This window comes from Parus major, chromosome Z (genome assembly GCF_001522545.3).
Source record: "Parus major isolate Abel chromosome Z, Parus_major1.1, whole genome shotgun sequence".
Lineage (NCBI taxonomy): Eukaryota > Metazoa > Chordata > Aves > Passeriformes > Paridae > Parus > Parus major.
In genome coordinates this window covers 30,993,848-31,021,266 of record NC_031799.1, presented here as the reverse complement: position 1 = coordinate 31,021,266, position 27,419 = coordinate 30,993,848, and the positions used below count along the sequence as shown (strand labels likewise).

General features: G+C 39.5%; 1 protein-coding gene across 2 annotated transcripts in view; it reads left to right on the top strand.

Moving 5' to 3' along the window:
* TTC39B (tetratricopeptide repeat domain 39B) overlaps positions 1-27,419 on the top strand; it is a 76,182-nt gene that overhangs the window by 36,221 nt on the left and 12,542 nt on the right. For both annotated transcript variants that reach the window (XM_015615172.3, XM_015615171.3), the window contains 11 exons: positions 13,603-13,707; positions 14,757-14,888; positions 16,640-16,716; positions 17,842-17,909; positions 22,241-22,305; positions 22,452-22,557; positions 23,873-23,938; positions 25,483-25,591; positions 26,445-26,512; positions 26,600-26,659; positions 26,961-27,122. In XM_015615172.3, the coding sequence (XP_015470658.1) occupies positions 13,603-13,707; positions 14,757-14,888; positions 16,640-16,716; positions 17,842-17,909; positions 22,241-22,305; positions 22,452-22,557; positions 23,873-23,938; positions 25,483-25,591; positions 26,445-26,512; positions 26,600-26,659; positions 26,961-27,122 (1,018 nt within the window). The remainder of the gene's footprint in view (positions 1-13,602; positions 13,708-14,756; positions 14,889-16,639; positions 16,717-17,841; positions 17,910-22,240; positions 22,306-22,451; positions 22,558-23,872; positions 23,939-25,482; positions 25,592-26,444; positions 26,513-26,599; positions 26,660-26,960; positions 27,123-27,419) is intronic.

Here is a 27,419-nt window from a genome sequence, read left to right as displayed (position 1 = left end):
CCTTCAGAGGCTGAGTCCTGTACCTTTCCAACAAGATACTGAAAAACATGTGCCAGCTCTAGCACAGAGTGGGATTGTGTGTGTGCAGTTTCTTGCATGTGTCCCTCAGAATAATGCACGGTGATGAGAATTAGTTTCAGACTTGATACAGGAATTGTTCCTGAAGGTCATACATTTTCTGCATATTTGTACCTTGTGTTTGTTTAAAACCAAATCATTCAGAAGTCTCTCACTTGTGAGATTTAAGACTAATCCCTTGTATAAGAGAATCCAACACAACCAAAAAGCTATTTCCATTTACTTTTTTGAACATTTCCTGTGTGTCAGTGAATTTATTACCTTCAGCAATCCTTCACGAAATGATCTAGAACATAAAATGCAGACCTAACAAAATATCTCAGTAGGATAAGTTACTTTGCTTCATTTCTTTGATGCTCTTGGTGGGCATTTGCCATGAGAACTAGTGCAACCCACTGCTCTGTGGTAGGTAGGTAGTACTCATTCCTACAAGTATCTCACCTTCTGTTTGATGCTTTGTATTGCAACTTTGTCTGTGGAAATAACTAGGAGAAGTGATAGCAGATAATATTGTCCCTTAAGAAGCGATTGAAACCAAATTTTGGTACAGCACTAGACAAAAAAACAGAGTATTACTGTTAGCTCGTATGTGAGTGATGGATGAGAGGGATAAGATGCAAAAGCCATTTTTTTTTCAAATTACAAACTTAATGGTGAGGAGTTCAATGCTTTCAAAACACAAAGGAAGTTATTCGAAGAAATAACTCCAGATAGCAGAAGTAATATCTGAGTTTTCTGTATGGCTGCTCAGATACAGAGTGCACGGATGTATGCTGGTCTTAAGGTGAAAGTAGTTCCTGTTGGACATTTCAAATCTTTGTCGTTGCTAGCTGTGCATGTAAAACCATCAAATGCAGCCTTAAAATAGATATTTCAAGTACAAAACATGTTCATGAGGAGATAAGCAATCCTACAAGCTTTTCAGACATAGGAGACTGTCCTCTATTTGAAGGAACATTAAATAGGTACTAAGAACCATACTTCACTGGTGTTTCCTTAAATAAACATGGTAGAGATGTTTCCTGTTACCCACAGAGACAGATTTTGCATTTTATGCTTAAAGGTTGTTGAAAGAATATGACACCTTACAGGGGCAAGGTGTTGAACCACAAGAGGAATTGACACATGTTGGTGGAATATAAAATAGTTGAAGAAAATAAGAGATATGGGGTTTGTACTAGTATTTTACAGAGCTAGGCATAGTAAAGGATGACTCTTTGCACTTCACTGAGACCGAAGACTATGACAGGACTTCCAGTGTTTGAATGTTTGAGGACTGACAGAAATCAGCAACTAAGAACCTGTTTGCTTGCCTGTTCCTTAACAATTTCCTTTTTCTTAGTGTATGATTTTTAAACGTTGCAAAATTAAGGATACTAGTATTCTTGTGCTAGTGACATACTTCTAATCTGAAGCTAGTTTAAAATTGAAACACAGCAAAAAGAAGGATGCCTGGAACAGACTTCTGCTACAGTAATGCAAGATGTCTGGGTAAATTGAATCTAAAAAGTGAGTGGTAATGTGGTAGTGACAGTTTTTTCAGATGTTTTGGATATTTCCTTTATAGTAAAACCAGTCAAGAGGACATCAAGTGTGTTTTGGCAATGTAAAGGTATGTAAGACATGAACATGATGTGATGATTTAGTATCTCCATGACCTGTAAACTGTGACTTTTGATAATGTAGTTTTAGTACGGCTTTTGATGTAGGCTGGGAGAAAGTTTTCCAAGGAGACAGTGAGTTTCAGCCCTCACTGGGCTGGATTTGAGTTTATTTTATGCCAAGCATGTGTGGAAGTACACAGCATAGGATGACATTTGTGGAAGAAGCATAGTGTGGTCTGCACATAGTGCCCTTGGTGACACGGAGGGAAGTGGAATCCTATCAAGTAAAAAAGCTTTAAAACGACCACTGTTCTTGGACATTCCAAGGAATCAGTAAAGTTGAAGTAGAGCAGTATACAAAAATACCCAGAGGCTTCTAGCAAATAGAATGGGACTATGGAATAGATTTTGAGGATCAACTGTTATTTTCCATTAAAGTCATTAAGTCATGTGGCTGTTTAAGACTGACAGCAAGATAGTTACTCTTTTTGATATTGTAGAACATAAGCAGCTCAATATTGAGTTTTCTTGCACCAATTCATTTCCACAAAGGGAAAGATTTACTTCAGAAAGTATATAAACATTCTGTATAGTGACAGTATCAGATTTTGACAGCATACTATGACTATTTGGCTTAACAGTCTTCCTGCAGAAGACAAGAACCAACTGCGAGCAATCAGTTTTGAGGCTGTTTTGCCATCATTAATTTGGCAGTAAGTACTCTAGCAGATACTTGCATAAATGTTGCTCAAGAAGAGTACTGCATCTGGTAGCTTCTTGTTGCCTTACCTGTTGATAATGTAGTTCACGTACAAGGTGATTTTTATTTAAGTTTATGGAAGTGTCTCTAAAAATACTTTTCTTCTGATTAAGCTTCTGTAAATGTTAAGGGTCATTTGTTTGCTAAAGTATTAATGTTCTGGGAAAATGTTCTCTTAATTGTAATGCATCTTGTTTTCTTGATACTTCTGCTCAAAACAGCATTCTCTCCATATCCCCCGCATTTTTTAGAGAACCTTATTTTTACTCCTTTAGTTTATGGCAGATTTGCATCTTAATATGATTATCTTAAAACTTTTATTGCTAGTTTCACTTTTTGTGGTCTTTATTACTTAAAATTTTGCTTTATTCCCACTAATAATTACAAATATTTTCAGTAATTGTAGTAAGACGTCCATTGATAAGAACAGCTTAAAAATAAAGATAAAACCACTTTGCTGGCAATTCGATGTTCTTTATCGGATAAGGCTGTGTTGTAAAAAGAGCCAACAAAATGTTTTAGAAGTTTAAAAACTAAATTCTTCAATCCCTATTCATCCAAAGTGTTGCTTGAAAATTTGAGTTAGCTGATGTTATTAAAGTGATGTGGGACTCAGTCCTAAATATCTAATATAGAAGGTGGAAAGCATTGGTGGATTACAGGTGATTTTTTTTCTTCAATTCTCCCATTTCTAGCTCCTGAATCCCCTTCCAGGAGAAGAGTTGGTAAATCACTGCACCTGGGGTGACTGTTAAAAGCTTTCTAAATCTTCTGCAAATACAAAGCCACATATACCAAGTTAATGCTTAACATTTTCTGTATAATGGCTTCTCAGGAATACTCTTACACTGAGCCATGATCTAGAGAGACAGATGTAATTGTCTAGCTCATTACTCATGTTTACATTACTTTCAAGTACTAACACAGTGACATTTCCCTTGTTTTAGGCTAGTAGTAAGTTTAGTTCAACGCTTCTTATATTAATATGTCGAGGGTGAAAAAAAGGAAAGGAGCTTAAGCTGTAAACTGTTATGACATTTTAAATTAGTGATGTTTTTGTTCTATGTACATCTTGAGTATTATCATCTTAATAAGTGGGGGTTTTCAGGTTTTATGTATTATTTATATATGATTTATATGTAATATATAATATACAAATATAATAATATAAAATTATTACATTATTATATATTATATATTTTATATAGTATTTTATATAAAATTATATTAAAATATATATAAAAATGTATTTTTATGCTTTATTTCTGCTGTGGTTCCAAGTAGTATGTTATAAGAACCTACTCAAAGTTGCTAATTTTTAGTTGCTAATTTGTAATAATTTGCTTATGGACAGTATATCCCCACTGAATTGGAATAATTTCATGGGTAGTTTAGCACCAAGCTCAGGGGTACACAAACTATTGTTGGAAATTCACAGTATTTTCTCTTTTTTTCCCAAAAGAAGTTTGAAATAGTATTCAGAGGAAAACTTAAAAAATGCTATATGTTGGGGAAAAAAGTATTCCTAAAATGTCAGGACTGTAAGACAGTAGTATTTTATTCTTGTAATGTGACGTTATTATCTTTCTGTAACGTTCATTCAATATAGCACATTTTTCTGTTCCTTTTTATTTCATTTTGAAGTGAATGAGATTGTGCTGGTTGTGGCTGGGGTAGCCTTAATTTCTTCATAGTGGCTGGTATGGGGCTGTGTTTTTGATTTATGCTGAACACAGGGTTTATAATGCAGAGATGTTTTTGTAACTGGTGACACAACTGAGGCCTTTTCTGTTTTCTGTAATGCCACAGTGGTGACGAGGCTGGGAGTGCATAGGAGGTTGGGAGGGGACACAACAGGGACAGCCAGCATGGATTTTAGAGGTGCAGGTCTTGCTTTACCAACCTGATCTCCTTTTATATCAGGTGACCTAACCAGTGGATGCAGGGAAGGCTGTGGATGTCTGCCAGGACTTCAGCAAGGCTTTCACCATCTCCCACAGCAGTCTCCTGTAAAAGCTGTCAGCCCATGGCTGGACAGGCGCACCCTTCCCTGGGTTCAGAACTGGCTGGAGGGCAGGACCAGAGAGTGGTGAATGGTGCTGCACCCAGCTGGGGGCTGCTCACTAGTGGTGTCCCCCAGGGATCTGTGGTGGGCCCGGTCCTGTTTAATATCTTATTGATGATCTGGATGAGGTGATTGAGGCTACCATCAGCAAATTCACAGATACCATCAAGTTGGGTGGAAGTATCAATGTGCTGGAGGGTAGAAAAGCTCTGCAGAGGGAGCTGGACAGGCTGGTTCAATGGGCTGAGTGCAATATAATAAAGTTTAGCGAGGCCAAGTGCCAGGTCCTGCACTTTGGCCACAACAACCCCATGCAGTGCTACAGGCTGGGGCAGAGTGGCTGGACAGTGGCCAGGCAGAAGTGACTGACTGCAGCTGAACATCAGCCAGCTGTGCCCAGGTTGCCAAGAAGGCCAGTGGCATCCTGGCCTGTACCAGCAATGGTGTGGCCAGCAGGGCTAGGACAGGGATTGTCCCCTGTACTCAGCACTGATGAGGACCCTCAATTCTGGAAGGATGTTGAGATGCTGGAGTGTGTTAACAAAAGGTCAGTGGAGCTGATGAAAGGTCTGGAGCACAGGTGCTATGAGGTGTGGCTGAGGGAGCTGGCAGTGTTTAGCCTGGAGAAGAGGAGGCTTAGGGGTGACCTTATCCCTCTCTATAACTCCCTGAAAGGAGGCTGTAGTCAGGTGGGGCCAGTCTCTTTTTGAGGGCAGCCAGTGACAGGACAAGAGGACATAGTCTTAAGCTGTACCAGGGGAGGTGCAGGCTGGACATTAGGAACAATTTCTTCACAGAAAGAGTGACTCAGCGTTGGAGTGGGCTGCCCAGGAAGGTGGTGGAGTCACTGTCCTGGAGGTGTTTAAGAATCAGGACTGGATGTAGTGCCATGGTCTAGTGGTGTTTGGTCACAGACTGGACTCGATGATCTCAAAGGCCTTTTCCAACCTAGTTAATTCTATGTGATTCTGCAATTCAGGTGACCCAAACTGACCAAAGGGATATTGCAGACCATATGATGTAGTGCTCAGTATATAAACTGGGGGGAAGAAGGGAGAAGGGGAAGACATTCAGAGTGACAGCATTTATCTTTCCTTGTCACCATTATGTGTGATGGGGCCCTGCTTTCCTGGAGATGGTGGAACACCTGCCTGCCCATAGGAAGCAATGAGTTGATTCCTTGTTTTGCTTTGCTGGTCTGTACAGCTTTTGTGTCCCCACTTAAATTACCTTTATCTCAACCCACAAATTTTCTAGCTTTTACCCTTCCAATTCCCTCCCTGATCCCACCAGTGTGAGTGAGTGAGCAGCTGCATGGGGCTTGGCTGTCAGCTGGGGTTAAACCACAAGAGTCTCTTTTGGTGACCAGTGTGGGGCGCAAAGTGTTGAGATCAGGACAGATCTGACCTAGAGTGTGTTGAAATAAAATTGTTATAAACATTCATAATATTGATTTAATAGTTGCTGGTTACAATGTGGATTTATTTTCTCTCATATTTGTGGTATTTTGTCTGTATTATAGCAACAATTCCTTACTTGATATACATGTTCTGTGTGGTGTATTTTATGGGATGGGTTTATCACATGATAGTGTTGCTGGTCGCCAATCTGTTATATATTGCAGGCACCTTTGTGCTTTGGGAGTCATCTGCTGGGAGCAATTAATCACATCTTTGTTTTCTGATTCCTTGGAGGAACAGCCTATGGGAGAAACACCTTCCTGTATATTTTTCTCCTCCTTTTTTCCCTTCCTTATCTTCCAGGCTGGTTACAGTAGTCAACATTTTAAAGATTTTTGAATATCCTTTGACTGCCCTTGAAACCAGCATGGGGTTTATTGTAGGAGCCAGCATGTTGCTGTATATGGTTCATGTCTTGTTTAAGGTCAGATAAATAACTAATAACACGAGTTATCAAGAGATCTGCCCAAAAGCTGGGTATTACAGAATGGCAGGTGTTTGGGGTTGTATGGGCCAGTACCTAGGGCAGTAAGCTCCTTCAATGTACTTGCACCTTACTCCTGAACAAGTACAGAATCCAGAAAAACTAGTAAAATGTTGAAAAAGGTTGTTCTGTCACAATGTTCAACATGGCTTAGTACCTACAGGAGGAAAAGAAGGTCTCTAAATATGATAGTGAGATGACAGCAGGCCCTGTCCTTCAGCTACCTGAAGGACACTGTGACTGCTCCACTTCCACTGGCTGTGACTCTGCAACTGAGACCACTAAAGCAGTGAATCAACATGGGCTGGTGTCAGTGGCCCCTGCACAGAAGCAGAAGAAATGTACATAAAAATCACCCAAAGTGCTTTAGCAAAAACAGTCAAGGACAAAGGAGAGTGAAGATGATGAAGCAGAGCCATCACAAGGATGATTTTTCAGTGCCATTATCAAGGACATCACAAGCCTGAGTGAGCTCTGGGAGGAATGAAAAGATTTCAGCAGTCATCCATGAGTGTATTACTGCCTAGCTAGTCTGCTGGTGAGACAATGGAGCCAACAGTGTGGAATGAGAAGGTAAGAAATCCAGGCTGAGATCACTTGCTAAGGACCCAGACATTGACAAAGCAGTGGGGAAAAAGACACAAGTCTTTAGTCTCTGGAGTAAATTCTTAGCAAATGTGAGGGGGAAAGGTATGCCTGTAAACATGATACTCCATGTAATTTAGGCAGATGGACTGCAATAGACAAAGCTACTCAATTCCTAAGGGAATTAGCTGTTCAGGAAGTGCTGTATTTTGAGCCGGACAATGCCCAGGTCCCCATGGATCCAGACCACATCTTGTGTCAGTTACTCATGTGTCAGAAATTTCTACAGAGTGCAGCAAGGGCACATGGAACCCCTAAACAGCAGTAATTTGGAAAGGTGATGTACCACCAACAGCAGCTGATGAAATTTTGCAACTCAGGTAATACGAAGACAGCATTCCTTCCTCCATCATAGCGTCTGTGGAGAAGCTAACTGATGAACTGACTCAAGAGATCCAGCAATTCACAGGGACATATCATACTCCCATCTGGGTGGCCTGTAGATCAATAACTGACAGCAGGTATCCTGTTCCTCAAGAGAGAAGATATAGAAGATACACACCACGGCATACCCTACAGTTTTACCTGTAGGACCATAGAGGATAGAAGGAACTGGGATAGATGGGAATACCTTGATTCTAGATGCACTGGTGTGGGAATTGCAGGGAAAAACAAACACAACTGGAAGCTTTTCCAGGAAAATTGCTGCTCCAGTCTCCAGTGAGAAATTTTTTCAGGCAGATTGAAGGTCTGATCATACTACTGACTATGGAGAGAAGCACTACTCCATTTTTGTATGATCTTAGTGGGGAACATTGTGATCACTATTAGAGGGGCCCTGCCTCCACCTGGGGGGAGGAGAGAAATAACCTGGTTTGTTGGACTGTGTGGATATGATTGCCTAGCACAGCAGCCCCATAGGAGTACAAGGCTTTATTAGACACTGGTGCACAGTGTACCCTAATGTCATCAAGCTACGTAGGGATGGAATCCATTTGGATTTCTGGAGTGACAGAGAGATCCAAACAGCTGACTGACAGGAGTCAGGAGGTTGAGACTAGTCTGACTGGCATGAGTGGCAGAAGTACCCTATCTTGACGGGATCAGGGGCTCCAGTCATCCTTGGCATAAACTATCTCAGGGAGAGGATATCTCAAGGATTCAAAAGGCTGTTGGTGGGCTTTCAGTATACCTGCCCTGTGGATGGAGGAAATTTCAGACATTCCTTTTGTTCTGGGGCTGAAGAACAGCAGATGCCAATTGCCACCACATCAGTACACCAGAAGCAGTGTCTCACAATCTAGACCCTGTAATTTCCATTCATAAACTGATTTGTCACCTAGAGAGCCAAGGAGTGATCAGCAAGACCTGCTTACCCTTTAACAACCCCATATGGCCAGTTCGAAAGTCCAGCAGAGAGTGAAGGCTGACAGTGAACTTCTTCGGCCTGAATGAAGTCACAACACATCTGAGTCCTGGTGTACTGGACATGGAACTTCCACATGAGCTGGAGCCAAAGGCAGCCACAATTGATACTGCTGTTGTGTTTTTATCAGTTCCTTTGGCAGTGGAGTGCAGACCACAGTTTGCTTTTGTTTGGAGCTTTGTCTATAGTACCTGGAATCGACTGCTAGTGGGAAGGAAACAGAGCTGTATCATCTGCCACAGTCTGTTGAAAACTGGAACAAGGTGAAGCTCCGGACTATTTTGTGAGAAAATACAACAGAAGAAGTTGTGGCAGAAAGGAAGCAAATAATACAATCCTTTTAAAAGCTGGTTTTGCCAAAAAACAGAATAAGGTAAAAGGAACCTACACAAGAGATCTAGCTTTTAGGAATCAAATGTCAAAATGGACACTGTCAGAGCCCAATGGTTGTTACTAAAATAACAGTAACGTCTACACCAACTAACACAAGAAAGACAGAAGATTTTTTAGGTCTTGTGGGATTTTGGAGAATGAACGTTCCAACTTGCAGTCTGATTTTAAGCCCTCTCTATTAAATGACCCAGAAGAAGAATGATTTCAAATGAGGCTCTGAGCAACAACAAGCCATTGAACAAATCAAGTAGGAAATAGTTCATGCTGTAGCCCTTTGGCCAGTCTGAACAGAGAAAGATGTAAAAAATGTGCTTTTTATTGCATCTGGAGAGAATGGACCTACCTGGAGCCTCTGGCAGGAAGCACCAGGGGGGGTCTTGAGGCTGACATCTATGTTTTTTGAGCTGAGCATACAGAGGATCTGAAGCCCACTATACTCTAACTGAAAAGCTTTTCTTTTTTACTGGCAGCTTTGAAGGTGCTTCAGAGGTGATTGGTACTGAAACACAGCTTCTTACACCACAGTTACTTGCCCTGAGTTGGACGCTCAAAGGGAGGGTCTCCTCTACACATCATGCAGCAGATGCTGCATTGAGTTAAAGACATTGCACTGATCACATAAAGAGTTTGGACAGGAAACCCTTGTCCAGGAAGCTTAGAATTAATCATGGACTGGCCACAAGGCAAAGGTTTTTGGAATGTCACCAGGCTTGGGGTGAAGAGGCCCCACTATATAATAAATTCCCAGAAATTGAGAAGCAGTATGCCTTGTTTACTGATAAATCCTTCTGTTCTGTGGGAAAACAGCTGTATGGAGTCCCCTATGACAAGTCGCAGAAATTGCTGGAGGAGAACATGAATTGAGTCAATATGCAAAGATAAAAGCTATCCAATTGGCCTTAGACACTGCTGGAGAGAAATGGCCAATATTTTTCTTTTAAATTTTATTTTATTTGTAATTTTTTTTTTTTTAACCTCTGTACTGATCCATGGGTGATGGCCCTGTGGGAGTGGTGGCACCAATGGAAGCCTCTGTACTGATCCATGGGTGATGGCCCTGTGGGAGTGGTGGCACCAATGGAAGCAGAATTACAGGCAGCCTAGAAGTAAACACACCTGGGGTGCTAAGTTGTGGCAAGACATCGCTGAAAGGCTATTGGCAAGGGTGAAGGCCAAAGTTGTAGACTGCGTGGATTCAATAAACATTTTTTTTTTTTGTGGATATTTTATGAACCTTTGACAATGGTGTTCCACAGACTAGGAGAATGGTGTCTATCTGTTCTATCTATCAAAACAGATAAGCAGGGAAGGTGATGGGATTTGGGAAACATGAAACTTTTTGTGCTACAAAAGGTATGGAATTAGGTGTGGGGAAGTGTTAGCTTCGGCTAGGGTAGAGTTAACCTTTTTCAAAGTGGCTGGTATGGGGCTGTGATTTGGATTTGTGCTGAACATAGGGTTGACAGATGTTGATGTAGATGGAGATGTTTTTGTTATTGCTGATCAGGGCTTACACACAGCCAAGGCCTTTTTTGCTTTTCATGTAGTCACACTGGCAAGGAGACTGTGTGTGTGGGAAATGGGGAAGAGACACAGCAGGGGTCGGTGACCAAAACTGGGCCCCAAAGGGATATTCCATACCATATCATGCTCAGTATATAAAGTTGGTGAAAGGAGGAAGGGTGGACATTTGTGATGGTGTTTGTCTTCTCAAGTCACTGTTACCTGTGATAGGGGGCCCTGCTACCCTGGAGATGGCTGAACACCTTCCTGCCCATGGAAAGCAGTTAATTCCTTGTTTTGCTCTGATTGTGTGTGTGGCTTTTGCTTTCCCTGTTAAACTGTCTCCATCTTAACCCATGAGTTTTCTAGCTTTCACCCTTCCAGTTCTCTACCTGATCCCACTGGTGGGGGAGTGAGTGGCTGTGTGGGGCTTGGCTGTCCACTGGGGTTAAACCATGACACCAGGTGTAAAATCCATAGTAACATCACTAGTTGTAAAATACATAATAGTGACACAGAAGTGGTGTTAATTTAATTAAATGCTCCTTTCTTCTGACTATTCCAGTATCAGGTTATGAATTTGAGTTGAAATGAACCCTTTTGGTTAAGTTCTTCTGCTGCAGGATGTAGGAAGACAGTAGAAAATATACGTGAAGAGTAATGAAACAGAAAAATGGAGTTCTCTGGTAGAGAATATGATTCACTTGTCAGAAATAACAGTTTGAGAAAACTAGCTTCCCAAGTTCTGTGTCTGAAGTGGCAGAGTAAGTGCATAAGCATGCTTGATGCAGGGAACAGTAAATACATTAACTTAAGGAATACTGTTTGCATTGTCTGCAGACTTTGGTCACATACAGGCAGCATCAGGAGAGCTAGTCTGTAATGGAGGGAAAAAACATGATAACCAGGTGCTGCTGCAATCTGCTGCTTTTCCATTTAACTGGGAAAACAGTTTTGTCATGATGCCAGGTTGCTTAAGGACCCTTGTTTATGGAATCATTTTGCAAATACTGATAAGCACTGTGGTGATGCTCGAGCTGGTGGTGTGATGGGATTTGGGAGCCTGATGGCAAACTGTACACATCTGCAACTAAAATGCTATAATGTCTATAGGTGTGTTAAATGAAATAAAGATTAGATTTTCCATCCAGGAAAAGTTCGTGATTCAGCAGTTGCGGATTGCAGGGTAGGAACTGTGCATTTACAACATACAAGTACAGAAAATATATTTCTGCTCATTAAGATGAGGCTTAGTAAAGCAGTTGAAAACAAAACATTGCCCTTACACCTTGATCCTTGCCTTCGGAAAAGTGCTACAGTGGTGGAGTACTGTAACACTATTTTTCTGCTGTTGCTTCTCACATGGGAAACATACTCTTTTGAGGCTGAAAAAATACTTTGAAGTTTAAGTGTATAAAACAGTCATCAATTGTTAAATTACCTGCAGTTACCAGTGATCTACTTTCCCTAAGACTGTTTTATGAACTGTGTTTATATATGTATGTCTTCCTTGCCATTCTCTTCCCTCTTTTGACTTCAGATGACTGTTCATATTCTCCATACTGTGTGTGGCAGAACATTGCCTCATATGGGGTTTTTCTGTTCCCATAGTTGATAGAGTTCTTAGCCCACCAAAAAGTCAGTAACCATGCCTGCTAGAGGGAGAGGACCAAAAGGGCCATTTGTCCTCTATAATTTTGAAGATTCCACCCACTTTAGTATGGACTTTGGCATTTGTATGGGAAGAGACTTGGAACAGGCCACTGCTTCCGTGCTAGTCACAAAATAATTGTAGTGTGCAAGTATGAAAAAATAAAATCTCATTCTTGCTATCTAGTAGATAGGGACTTCAGTTACTGGTGTGGTGTTTTTTTATTTTGCCACTAAAGACTACCAGTGACAATTTAGTATTGAAAGGAAGAAATATTTCCCTCCCCCACTCTCCTCTCACCCTTTTTTTTTACCTTGAGAAATGTTTGAAAGCAACTAACCTATTCTTTCTAGCAGGAAAGGCAGAGCAAATGGAATGAGTAATCTAACTAGGAGTGGACCAAGTGAAAGAGTTTCATTAAACACAAATGTGAGAAGATACAGAAGCATGGGAACACAGATGGGGGTAGGGATGATGTTATTAAGGGACTAACTCAGGTCCTTGCTCATGACTAGAAAAAGAATCAGCCTTTAAATCTAGCTAAAAAATAGTTATTTGGCATTTTTTTGCTAGCAGATGGTATTCCTGGAATTAGCTAATAAAATTGAGTACTTAAAAATATTTTGGTCTTTATAAGCAAGCCTTTTTTATTTTTTAGCACTGTTGTTTGGAGAGTAAAAAAGCCTCGAAATCATAGTTTCACGTCAACCTCTCTGTTCGTTTGTTTTGAGTGTGTGTTACTGTTAGATTTAGAACAGCTGCACTCCTTTGTTGTTCTCTCCTTAAATTCCTCCTTTAGAGTTCTTCTCATCCGGTCAGTACTTAAATATTTATCTCATTGACATGATCTCTTGCTTGCCACTGCTTAACCTTACTTGGAGAAAGCCCATTATCTAGTTTAAACCTGTTGTTTTAAAGCTGTAGAGAGAGATTATCTTTTCTAGATCCAGCTGTGCACATTGATGGCTGTGTAGCTTCTAGCTGTACATCACTACTGTGATTGTCAGTTTGTCCCCTGTTCCACCCACGGAATAATTTGTGAGTGCTCCTGAGTATTTCAGGCAGAACTGTCCAAAGAATGGGTTTGTTGAGATGTTTTCTGGTTAAGCAAGTGCAAGTGTCTTTACTTGAAGTGAATTAGGACCAACAAAAGCTGTTAGCTAGCATATCTACAGGTTTATGACAGGACTGTCTGTAGTATACCTGTTTGCTGAGTAAATGTGTATTTACTGCTTTTTTTGATGAAAATATTATCTTTTGACCTCTTTTGAGATTCTGATATGAATATAGAATCTGGAGCAGCATTTGTACTCATGGGAAAGATTGAGAGCTTGGACACAGTGATAAATTTTGAGAATTTTTCTGGTAAGAATAGGAGGACAAAGCCAAAAACATTGCTTAAATAAGCAGAGGGTACACCTGTGTAACATAGACAGAGTTGAGCATATGATTTTGTTTTGAAAAGCTACATTTTGAAAACAAAATAAAATAAAATCACCACAGAAAGACCTTCTGTGTTACATAAGGCAAGATTTTCTTTTTAATTTTTTGTTTATATTTGCAGTTTGAGTAAACTAAGAATCTGTTTTTTAGGGCATCCAAGATGGATCTCAAGTGTGCTCTGGAAGAATGCTCAATGGCACTGAACTTATTTCTAAATAATAAGTTCTCTGAAGCGCTGGAGCTACTTCGTCCATGGTGAGATTGCTATTTCCTGAAATTGTTGTAAACCGACAGTGTCTGGTACCTGAAGATCAATTTAAGTCCTCTGAAGATAGTAGTTTTAATTTATTCTTTTTTGTCCGAAAGCATTTCTCCATATTTGGGTTTTTTGATTTATTTTTTGGGTCATTAAAACCATCTCAAAAACTGTTGTTGAAGCACTGAAATTGTTATGTTAGAGTTTATCATTCAAGCTGTCTTCCCTCGCAGCAGGGAAAAGCTGGGGAGCAAGACTTTATTCAATGCATCTTTGATCAAATAATTTGTACAATGAAATGCTTTTGACAATTCAGAAAAGCTGGAACAAACCTCCATAATACTCTTTTTGTTGTGTTTTATATTATATTTGAGTCTAGTATTTATCTGTAAGCTCATCTTCTGCTCTTCTGACTAATTTTCTTTGTTCCCCTGTTGCCTTTCCTCCACTGAGAAGAAAAGCATGACAGTGCAGATGTAGGAAATTAAAGAATATGGAGAGGTTCACAGGTGAAACCTGTGTAATGTGTGACTGTGGGGAGGCAGTCTGGGTGGCTGGTCTTTAGGACTGGAATCTGAATCCCATCCACCATTCTTCTCCTGTCTTTCTCTGAAAGGAGCATGCTGTGTTAAGGGGTGTGTTGGCAAGAGGGATAGCCTGTGTTAATAGAGTGGAGTAGTGTTCTTGCTCCGCAGTTTGGTGCTAGTAAGAATGGACCAAGGGTCATGAGTTGGTATTGTATGAACAAGTTCAAGGACAGCTTTAAATGAAACATCAGAAGGATGGCACAGCTATCAAGTGTTTGCCTTCAGTGCTCTGGAGAGGTAAAGTGAGAAAGGTGTTAGGCCAGGGATATTATCTCTTAAAGTTTGCTGCAGTTAAACTCAGGCTCACTGGAAGATTATATTACTAGGTTATATTCTCAGGTCTGTTACTTTCCTGCTTAATTCTTCTGTCTCTTCACAAATTAATACAAGTGCCTCTGCATTTAATTTTGTTTTGCAATGTAAAGTGTTGCTTAAATGCACAAGATTCATGTTTTCCCTAGGTCCAAAGATAGTATGTACCATGCACTTGGATACAGCACTATTTTAGTTATGCAAGCTGCAATGACCTTTGAACAGCATGATATACAAATGGGAATTTCTACAATGAAGGATGCTTTGCAAACCTGCCAAAGGTAAGCCCAAGCAAGCCCAACAGTTATGAGATACTAAATCCAATAAACATTCTTTGTGAAATACCCCAGTTCTCTGCATGCTTTTAAAGCAGACTCTTGTCTGTATGATAGTGGTCTAAATTTGTAAAGACACAACACAATTATTTCTGGTGAGGATATTTTTCTACATGGTATTGTGGAAACAACAGACTTGTCCTGTCTGGCTATTAATAGCCACTAAAGTTGGGTAAATGGTTGGTAGACCTACATATAAGCTGACATTACACGATTAAGCTGTCGGAGCTATTGGCAACAGTGACTTTTTGTCTTCCAACAGTTTGGAAATAGAACATCATAAAAAGCCTATATTTTGAATTTTCTCTCTCAGCATGAAAAGTCTTTTTAAAAAATTGCTTCCAATAGCCTAATACAATTAAGCTTTAGTACTAAGTCTTTAAAATTAAAGAGCTATTATTCCCATCAGAAATTATCTGATCAGAAAGACCATTTTGCTGCTGGTCTTTCTTTGAACAGAAAAAAAAAACCATCCTTAAAAAATGGACTGTGAAAGCTAAAGTTCTATCAAACCTCTGACAAAAATAGAAATTATTTCTGCTTTACGGGTTCTTCATCATATTGGATAGGCTATATTTTATCACAATGATCTCCCAAGAAATGAATGCCAAATATTTGTTCAGACATTTAACATCACCATCAGCAAAAAAGAAAAGAAATGGGAAAATGTTACCACATGCTATCTGGAGAAGGGGTCAACAGTTTCTACATCTTTTTCAGGTGTGCTATCAATTTGCAGTTTCATCTCAACTATTGTTTACTATTAGTTTACTATTGTAACTTGTTTAGTGTGTCTGAAAATTAGATATTCCTCTAGTCTAGACAGCTGCAGTGCAGGATTTCATCTCTGCAGGATATAAACTTTAATTCATGAGTACTCTGGTCTAGTCTGTCATAAAACTCGTAAAAATGCAAGATAAAGGCAATTAAATGTTCAAAGGTGAAGAATTACCATAACTACGTGTACTTAATTGACTCTTTTCTTCTATGCATTATGTTAATGTGTAGTGTCATAATCTTCTTGTCAGGATCCCACAATTGTCAATGTGAAGAGTAGTGTAAACAAGTGATAAGCTAATGCTTAGTATTTTTAATCAGTGACTCCCTGGCTTACAGAGTGCATTCATTTTCTAAATGTAGAATTGTTTCTCTAGCTTCTTCTTAAAGCCGAGTTGCTTGTAATTTTTTTGTCCAAAATTAAATTTTGGAATTAAAACATGTGCAGTTGAGATCCCTTGAAAGTAAAGTATGTGATTGTTTTGGCATTTTATCTGGCATAAACCACCATAAATACTGAAGCATTTATATTGAAAACAGAGATTTTTATTTTTTTCATTCTAATTCTGAGTGCAAGTTTAAGAAACAGAAAAAAACAATTCATAGAACTTCAAAGTCCAGTTCAAGTGTCTTGTCCAGAGACCCCTCTGCAGCTGCTGAGTGGCAATGGGGTTGAAGCAGTCATAGGTTTAAAGTAGATGAATTGAAGTTGCAAGCATACATTTAATGTTGGATAAGCTTTTTAGCCTAGAGCCATACAATTCTTTAGACTACTGGAAGAATTGAAACAGTTGACAAACAATCATTTTGCTAAGAATATCTGTAAATTTTGGTTTGGAAATGATTAAGAATTCAAATAATTAACTTGAGGTTTGTGTTAAATGTATGGCTTACTTTTCTTCATTGGATAACTTGCTTAGATTCAGAAAAAGAAGCACAGTGGTGGAATCCTTGTCCAATCTAGTTTCTAAACAGACGGTGGATCAGTTGAGTGAAGGTAAGTGGTTAAATAATCAGGTTAAAATAAAAAAGTGAAAAAAGGTCAAAATTACCCCTACCAATGTGTACAAATATGCTTAACTCTGTGATTTGACTAGTGTCTTACAGTAATAAACATACAAACTATGTATATAATTTTTTTTTTTCTAATTTGAATGCAAAGCTTCAGTGGAGAATTCAGCCTAATTTTCTTTTGTCTCTGAGCATGCATGAATTAAGAAAGGAATGCCTTTCACAACACATTGTAGGACTGAAGGGAAATTTCCTTTTTTGACTTAAGACAGCTCCCAAAAGTTTAAGAATCATTGATGTGGAGGAGTACATCCTTGTCATTAGTTGCATTGGAAACTGAATATATTAACAAGTTCTGTGCTTGTCTGTTTTGCCTTAAGGTGTTTTGGGAAATGGTATCAGTACATTGTTCATGGCTCTGAAAATGCTGATCTCCTATTTCTGATTCAGGCAGAATCAAGTATGCATTTTTTTCTAACCTGGCACAAGAATCCTCTTTAATACTTGGACACATCAAACTCACCACGTATGCACTGTACATACAGCAGCCTTGTGCATGTGGCTGGTCTTGCAGCATGGGTGCGGAGCAACTTGTGTCATGTGTGTTAAATCAAATGTACTTTAGTGCTGCATGAAGACAGAAAGTCTGCCTGGGGCTTTCAGTTTGTTAAGCATGACTTGGTGAAAACCTGTTCATAATGTTTCAGTGGGTGTAGGAAAAGCCTGAACCTCTATGAGGGTTACCATTCATCTACAGAAATTTCTTGTAAGGCATGGAAGGAGGGCTGAAAGACTGAGTTGCTGTGGGCTATTAAGCTTAGAATCAATGAAAAGTACAGGAGACCACCTACTAGAATGTCAAGTAGCTTTTGGCACAGACTGAGGTCAGCTCTGACAATGTTTTGTCTGAGAAGAAGGGAAGTAGAGTTCTGTTGGGATTTGCGTGTTACAGCTATTAATCAGCAGTTATTGAAATGGCAACAGCAGAATTTTGCTTTTTTTTATTATTTTTTTCCTTGTCTTGGCAGCATTTTGTTTGTTCCATTGACCCCAAGAAGACAATATTGACAATGACTTTACTGATAGTAAATAACTTTTCTTTCTTATATAGAGGAAATGCATGCTGAAATCTGCTATGCTGAATGCTTATTACAGAAAGCAGCTCTCACCTTTGTACAGGTAAAGTCAATTTTTGATTTTATGTGACAGTGATGTCAGTAATGGAGAGAGATCAGTACTTGTAAAACATGATTCCAGCCATAGATGTGATATTTTAAACCAAATTTTTTGCTAGTGGATGTTGTTTCGTGGCAGTGATTGAAAGTGTGGTAAATCCTGGCTCAGCAAAGTTATCTCTACGTTTGTATGAATAAGCGAAGATGATACTCAGATACCAAGTTATCACCCTAAGGTATATTGCTGTGTTATACAAGGTGGTACGTTTAAATGATTTTCATTACATTGGACAGTGTCCAGTGCCTGTATAAAAATAAGTTCATGTATGAGGAAGTGTGTTGCTTGAAAGTGCAAGTCATTTTCTGCATGAACGGGTAGAATATTTTCCAACTAACAAAACTCCAGCTGATACACATTTGTAATTTCCAATTCAGTCTTGCTCTCTATGCACATGATATCAGGAATAATACAGAAATTAATATTTATAAAATGGGCATGGCTTAGCATTGCTGAGGTAAAAATTCAGCTCACAGAAAGATCTGGTATTTTATACTGTGTGGTACTACTGATTTAGGTTGTGGTTCAGGGGCTTCATGGTAGGGTTTTCACACTCAATTTGGAATTTGATTCCTGAAAACAGGAGAGTTGTTAGTCATACTTTTAACGTATGTGAGTGTTTAGCAAGTATTTATTGAATGTATTTTAGATAATCTCTTCCAGTATAAATTATGAGAAAGAAGTGAGGCACATAGATACTGAGGTTGGATTAAGTTCCTTTGGCAAACACTTGTAAACTACTTTATCCAGTATTTGGCCAGAAGTGCCAGAAAATACTGCTAGTCTTTCCTATAACTGGCTTGTTCCTTTACTAACCATGTATAAGCAACCCTCTTTATTTCTGTTGGGTGGATGGAGTCAGTTCCAACCATGAAAAGAATTTTGAAGCAGTTGTTGAAGGAGTTGAGCTAGGACTGTATACAGTAATAGAAACCCCTTAGATGTATATTTGCTCTAAAACACCACATCTTTTACTACTTTTGACTGTAACACTCCATTTTGCTGGTTGCTGTGCTGCCCCGTATTTTTCACCTTTGGCTTACCATGATTCATGTTAAGATGGTGATGATAACAAAAATGTAACCACTCAGAGGGAAGTAGAATTCTTGTACTGTAACACTTGCATTTGGATGTTCAGACATGCAGACAAGACAGATTAGGTCTTTTGAAATGGTGATCCTTTCATGGAAGCCTTTGGTTGATTGTTCAGAGGCGTTTTTTTTTTGGTGCTCTTTCATTTTGTACGTTGGATATTTTGTCTCTTGCTGCCTTTAGCTAGGCAGAGGACCTGATTCAGGAACAGCACAGTGACCAATCCCAGGTCACTCGGTCCATGTGCACACAACACCAATGTGATGGATGGCAAAAATGGCATTTATTGCTGAAGAATTTGACACTTGATAACCTAGGTTCACAGTGTCACTCCCATCTGCTTTCATCACAGCTAGGTGCTATTGGCTAATTACGGGGGTCATTACTACAAACTGTTGAGGAGGGGGTGACTCTATCTTTCCGTACACCACAATCTCTTCTGACCGCCGGGCCCCAGCTTCCCACATTTCCCCCCCTCCTTATGCTTAACTAAATTTGTTAGAATATAAGGTGTATTAGTCTTGAAAGTTCTAACATTATTTTATGTATATGGGTCTTTAAACATTTTATCTAACTTATCTATATTATGAAAAGTTTTAAAAGTAGATATAATAGACTTGAGTAAAAATATAAGGTGCACTGTACTTAACTAAAAAGGATAAAAACTTATAAAATAGACACCACAGTTTCTCATTGACAAACATAAGGCACACTGAACAGGCAGTGACCAAGTGAATTCTTAGCTGAGACAGTCCCTGTTGTTGGGTCACGAGGGCAGAGACACCTGTGGCAGCACCAGTTGCTCCCAGGTTAAGCAGCATCGCTATGGTCACACCTGTCACCAGTTCTCTTTTCTGAAGTCGGGTGAGTCTCTCCGCCTGCAGGTTTAACTTCTCATCCGAGTAGTACAGGACCCTGGGAACAGTCACAACTTACAGACAAAAAACGTTAGAAACACTGAAGTCACAAACTGATAGGCATGTGGTAATCATTGTCGGGTCTGTGTCCATCAGCTGCTGCAGGCTGGAGCCTTGCAGTTTAGGGGTTATTGGTGAGTGGATCCTCTGTCCCCCCTCTGTCACTCGGACCGGAAATGCTAGCGCAGCTGAAGGGACCCAGCTGGCATATGGAGCTTTTATCTGTCCCCAGTCTGTGAGAGGAATATCCTCTCTGTTCTTTTTTAATGTGGAGGGGGATATTCTTGTTTATCTTTGTTGTTTTCTCCTCTAAGGAGTCGGTCTTGGACCACTCATCCCCGCTGGGGTCTCAGTCAGAGTTGGAACTCGACTGGCTGGCTACTTCCTGTTTCCCGTGCCTTTTTTGTTGGGCTCTGGGCCTGCCTATGTCCCTTGTGGACGGGCTCTTCCCTCCCTCCTGGTTCTCCCCACCCTTCACCCTCCACTCCACCCTCTGTTCCGCCCTCTGTTCCACCCTCTGCTCCTTTCCCCCTCTTTGGCTTGCCCCCCCTCCCCTCTCTCTTACGTTTCTCTCCCGTTTTTGCAGTGCACCACCGCTGCACCTTATCTCTTTCACTTCATATTCTCTTTCTGTCTCATGTACTTTATCTTTCTCATCCTCATTCTTTTCCCAACCATGTACGTTTGTCAATGCCAGCGTTTGTTTCCTGCTCTTACCAAGGACATTTTCCCCTCGCTCTTTGTCTTTTTTGCTCGGCACCATCTTGGGGCACATAGGGTGGTGGTCCCGCCCTGGCTTTCCCCGCAGCACCACTGGCTTCTTCTGTTAACTCTTTCCAAAAAGTTTTTGCTCTCTGCTGTCCCTCCATCGGCAGATCGGGATTTGGGGATTGAGGGGACGTATCGCCCACTTGTGTCCCCTTCGGCTCAGCAAAGCCGCTCTCGTCTGGGGGCTGCAATATCTGGGTGGCAGCACTGACGCCTAATTTTGGGGTGGCCAGCAAACAGTTTTTTGCTGCCCTCCAAATTTCCTCGGCAAGGGTTTTAGTACATCTGTCCCACACCTTAGGGTAGATTATACCTACTGGCTGGTCTATGACCCCAATATGCAAAAGCCTTGTAACTGCAAGAATCAAATCCTTAGGTTTACAATCGATACCCCACTGCTTATGTAATTGCTATATGACCTTCACAAGGGCTTCCATCTCCTTGTTGGTCCAGGAGTGTCCTCCCCACCGGGCTGGTCCAACCAGGGGTCGCTGTTCCCCTTTCCAGGCGATCCCCGCTCTCTGGATTTGGTTCCCGCTTTTCGAATTTGATTCCCAGGTTTCGGCACCACTTTTCTGCCTTCAGTGAGGCAGACACCATGGTTCAGGAACAGCACGGTGACCCATCCCAGGTCACTCGGTCCATCCACACACAACACCAATGTGATGGACGGCAAAATGGCGTTTATTGCTGAAGAATTTGACACTTGATAACCTAGGTTCACAGTGTTACTCCCATCTGCTTTCCTCACAGCTTGGTGCTATTGGCTAATTATGGGGGTCATTACCATAAACTGTTGAGGGGGGGATAGCTCTATCTTTCTGTACATCACGATATCTTCCGACCTCCAGGCCCTATCTCCCCACAGTCCCTAAGTATTTAAATGTGCACTTCTGAAATGCCAGCACATGTTTCCCTTTTGTGTGAATTCTACGAGAAAATATTTCATCCTGTTGAACTGATAATGTCTTGCTTTTCAGGAATTAAGTTTTGATGACAAGTACATTGTGGCTTTGTTTTGATTTTTATAGAGGTTACTAAGCACATAAATTGAGTAGCACGTGTAGTTACTTTTGATCAGCAATGGAATTTCATCTGTTGAGGGGATTGTTAAGTTTGTCTTCTGCCAGTTTGTGCAGGCTTCCTTGTGTGTATCAGGATTGCCATTCCCAAATGTTCCGAACGGTTCTAGCAGTGCCCTCTGGTGGAGAGCGTACTTGGTTCATTTATATACATTGCAAATCCTGCTAAAATACTCTCTTTTTCATCTCTCTCTTCAGTTTTAAAATTTGTAACATGCACCAAAGAAATATTTCCCTGACAACTTAGAACAAGTGTTAATGTCAGTCTTAGAGACACATCTAGTAACTGAAAAACATTTTTAGTGTTTCCTAAGGCATTAACTTAAAAATAAATGTAAATGTAGCTGGAGGATTTTTATGTATGTATTATGTGTAATATGAATGCACAATATTTTACTGTTACATTTTTTTCTTCCAGGATGAAAATATGATCAACTTTATCAAAGGTGGTCTCAAAATTAGGACTAGCTACCAAATATACAAGTAAGCTATTAGAAGACATTAATATAAGCAGCTGGATTGGCATTAGTGCCCCCAAAATAGTAAGGAACATTTTTATATCAATCATAGTAATGAATATAATTTCTGTCTCGTGTTTCCCCTTCCCTCCTTTTTTTCTCCATCACAAGGGAATGTCATCAGGTGCTACAGATGACTCAGGGGAACAAAAGCAAAAATGAAACATACTACCAGTTTGAAGGAGGAGTAAAACTTGGAATTGGAGCATTCAACTTGGTATGGCTTCTTCACTACAGAAAGGCCATGGGGATAATTCTGTAGGACTGTCTTTCTTTGTATATGCAGTACTGCAACTGATGTCACATTTGCACATTTGTAAAATAGATACAGGGTTTGGAGGTTTTATGCAGTATGAAACCAGCAGCAGCTTCTGGCGTGCATGCTTTCTGGTTTATTCCAAACTGTTTCATTCTTTGGAAATAACTAAAGTATGTATTTGTGAAGTGAAAAAGCAGCTGCATCTACCTGTGTGTAGCAGGATTTTTAAAGATGAGGTTACCGTGGCTGTGGTTACAGAATACCTGGAGTGACTGTTTAATTCTAACTCCCCCATGTATCCTGTTCTTTTGCTGCAATGACATACTCTAGATTCACATAGATAATTATAGTTAGAAGAATGAACAGTACTTTACTGAGTTAGTGCAAAAGAAAATTGCATTTTCTTTACAATTTGCTACAGTTACCTTTTCACATCTGTCATGGCAATGGTGAAAGAAAGTGTATTTCTGCCAGTGTTTTAATTTCTATATCATTCTAGATTGGAGATGGCCAATTTTGAGTATGGTCAGAAGAACTCAGGTGTATCTGCACCAGACTTGAAAATTCTAGCAACTGTGTTCATAAGTGCTTTGACCTCTCCTATTCTTCATAGAGTCTTCTCAGTAGGAGGCTTAACAGAAAAAGTGTCTGATGGGCAGAATATATTAGGGTGAATGGAGCTTTCTAAAAACTGGCCCTCAAGTAGACCTGCTTCTTAATTCTCATTGAAAAGGTGGTTATGGTGTTTGTACATTTTCTGTTGCGTAGGATGTGGAGAATGCAGTTACAGAGATAGCAAAAACACCTACAATAGAGGGCTAAAGAATGATAGCAACAGCTAGTATTTCTAAAACCATTATGCTCACTGATCTGCTGATTAGGTGCTCCCACAGGAGGAGCAAGTAGAGCTTCTGTGAGGCTCACAATAAAATGGAATGACGGTCAAGGAAGATGACAATTGTAGGTTATAAGTAATACCGAAATATATAAGACTTTCATTCCAAAAGACCCACCATTTTCAAGCAAGTCTGACCACCTGAAGGTAGAAACTTCATCTGTCATAATCTGAAGAAGCACAGTTGGACTCTTGCATATTTTCATGCTGGATGATCATCAGAATTCTGGTCATGCATGTTTACTTTCAAGTTCTTTTGTGTTTTTCTTTGCATTTAATATAGTAGCTGGCCTTTTTGGTTCACATTTATAGCAATTTAACTTTTTTTTGAAGTGTACATGTTTTTTAATTATCCTTTCATTTTAAAATGTATTTCAGATGCTGTCACTTTTACCAGGAAGGATCCTCCGACTTCTAGAATTTATTGGATTTTCTGGCAATAGGGTATTTGACTTGATACTTGCTTTTTTCCTATGAATTTTTTCTCAGATAAAAGACCAGATTAATTTAATGTCATATATTCCACACCAAAATTATAATCTCGATTGTTTATCAGTATTTTAGTGTTTTTAGAAAGATAAATGGGTTAGATGATACAGGCATAAAAGCACATATGATGATAACCCCACTCTTTAACAACCATGGGAAATTACCATTTAAGAGGAGATTTTGCCAATGCAGTTTCCTTTCCTTTTGCTGATCCTTAAGAAGAGGATATCAGCTTTCTTTTCTAGTTGATGTAGTCAGAAATTGACAGTCCTCAGCAGTAACTGAAGGAAGAATCACAGTTCTACATTTTTCCACCCAAAATCCCAGCCCATTTCTTTGGAAAAAAGAATTCCTGAATATCATGTGTCACCCTGGAATCTAGGTACCTTTTTCTCTTATGAATGAGAAAAATATTTGTAACTTGTTTTGTAAATATTTTACCGCTCTTTAAAACTTTTTTTGATGCCCCTAAGAAATGAAAAACCCAAGCAAAACTCAAGCAAAAATCCCAAATAAAATAACTCACAGAACTGTGCACAACTGAACTTGAAGTTATTAATGCTAGTCACCATATGATCTTACTGCTATAAGCTTGTCCACAATATGGGTCTCCTGCTGTAAAATAAGACTTCGCTAGAGATATGTTTATTCTGTTTCTTCCTCTGAAAAACCTGGTTCATGCTGAAGCTCTTCCAAAAGACACACTTTTCCCTGACTAAAAATGCAATAAAGGCTGAAAGAAAATGAAGTATTTTGAAATACCATCATGATATTTTTGTGTGGTGCTTGAGTTCTCCTATAATTCATCAAGTTGCTATAATTCATCAAGTTGCTGTGCAGTAAAACTGATCTGTTAATATTTTAGGCAAAATTATGTTTCTGAGGAGTCACTGCTTTTGATCAGGAAACTCAGCACCCCCTAGACTGTTATGTAATGGGACTAAACTAATGGGAAATCTCATGTGTTTAGAGCTGTGTAAGGCTCTGTGAATCTGGACCTGTCTTTAGACACTGATGTATCAGCAGAGGTAGTATTTTTGTCAGAAACTCAAAGTAGTGGCTGACTTGATGGAAGAGAATTGAGAATAACCAGGGTTTTCTGTGAAGGAAGACTCACACCAACAAGAATCACTGAAACAGCTGGGAGAGTTTTTCTCTGAACATAGGTTGAAGGATGATATTCTGAAAGGCTCATAGTCAGAACACAATGGGGAAGAGTTGTAGACCTGTGTGTCTGGATGGCTCATGTGGTGTTCTCGTTTCACCAGAGCCCTGAAATGCATGATTTTATTAGGAGTAAGATTAGTCTTCTCCTTCTTCAGTGCTATTAGCTGTGACAGAAACTTTTTGGTAGAGGGTTGTGTTGGATTCTAGATAAGCACCAAATTATGAACTACTTAAATCTGAAAGGAAAACTGAATTTTGGTTAGCCAGGAAAAAAATAATAGTAACTCTGTGTACTCATAGTTAATTCTGCATGTGTTTGTGATGTTTCTTAGGAGTTGGGCCTCTGCCAACTACGGGAAGGCGCATCTGGCAGCAGTTTGAGGGCCATTCTGTGTACTTTCACCCTGTTGGTTTATCATACTTACGTCTCCTTAATCCTTGGTGAGACCCACTGTGTAGCTTTTCAGTCATGCTACACCTTATGGTAGATATTGTGATTTATTTCTATAACTGAATTTCAAAATTGTGGCCTAATGTAATTAATTATGGTATAAATTAATATGACCTAATGTAGTTAATAAGGATATAAAATTAATACCCGTGACAAAGCTGTGTCTGCAGAAACAGTGAGGGTTGATAGCATTATACCAACATCTTGCTCCATTTGCAGGGCTGTCTCAATAGCAAAGTATTGCAAAACAGTATTAAGTTCAGAAAAGTGATCATCCATAAATTAACATCAGATGTTGTGAAAACTACCTCCAGAAAAAAGCCTATACACCCAGAATTAATCACTTTTGCCATTTAGAGCTAAAAGGCATAATTAATTCTATATGCTTCTTTGCCATATATTTTCACATTCTCTAATATTTAAGTATTTTAGTACTTGTCCCTCAGGCTCATCAGGAAATTAAGGAGAACTTCATTTCTTCCAGTATCACTTGTATTTCATTACTGAGTTCAAAATTAGGAGAAGAGGCAACTGAAGAATGTTTTCCTAACTTGCTAAAACAATTAAAGGGATTTAAAGATATAACTAGGATCAATAATGGAACAGTCTAAAAACATTCCTATAATTCTAGTCTGTTTCTACTTACAGACAGTATTTTTAAAGCACTTAGTATCTTTGGGACAATAATTTAGTTTTATAGGTACACAATATGATGAAATAATTCTGCTTTCACATAAAGCAATCATCCATTGATCTATCAAATATGATTTTAAAAAAAAAAATCTTAGTCTATGAAACTTGGATTTTTTAAGTACACTGAGGTTGATTTGCTATGTTTTCTAGGTACGGGGGAAGCCAACCTTCAGGAAGCAGACACTCTCCTCGAGCCCTACCTCCATAAATTTCCAAATGTGTGTATTTTTAATAAATTTTATAACAGAAATGTACTTCCCTAAGCTCAAACTCCTTACTGGTTATTTTTCTCATCTCTTTTCAAGGGTTCCATTATTCTCTTTTACGCTGCCAGAATAGACATACTGAAAGGAAATTTTGAAAAGGTAAATAAATTTTTCTTTCTAAGGTTTTTGTGTAGTGTTTAGCCTGAAGGGGGAAAAATAATTCAATTCATCTACGTATCAGTTGGACTGCTAAGTGTGCTGTTACCCCTGTTCACAGTCACTGTCAATGTTGATTCCAGCCCTCTCTCTAAGTGAGACTGAAAGGGAAGTTTATCTCATTTTACTTGTCAGGTGTTCTCCACCTGGTTGCTGGGTAAGAATTTGCTCTGTAATTAGGCATTGCACTTACATGAAGCTGTAATTGAGCCAGTTTTCGTCATTCTTCCTTCCCTTCTCATAGGCACAATTGAGGTTCCAAGACTGCATAGCAGCCCAGCAAGAGTGGAAACAGATTCATCATCTCTGTTACTGGGAACTGATGTGGTGCTACACCTTCCAGCAGGACTGGCTTCAAGCATATCGGTATGCAGACCTGCTCAGCAAAGAGAGCAGGTGGTCTAAGGTAAATGGGCAGGTGGACATTGTTGTGATATACCAGTGGTCTCTACCGTTAAAGTTACTTTTTTCATTTTGCACAATAAGTGTAATATTTGCCTGACAAAATGCCACCAAAATGTTGTAACTGGGTGGTTAAGGATGAATTTTTATTTCATGTTCTGAAGCAGCAGAACCATAAGCAGTAATGCTTTGGCCCCTTCAAAAATGGAGGTACTTACCTGAGTTGGGAGAAAGGAGAGGATAGGAAACCTGTAAACTTGTCTCTCAAGTCAAGTTCTAGCACTCACTAGTAAAACTTGGC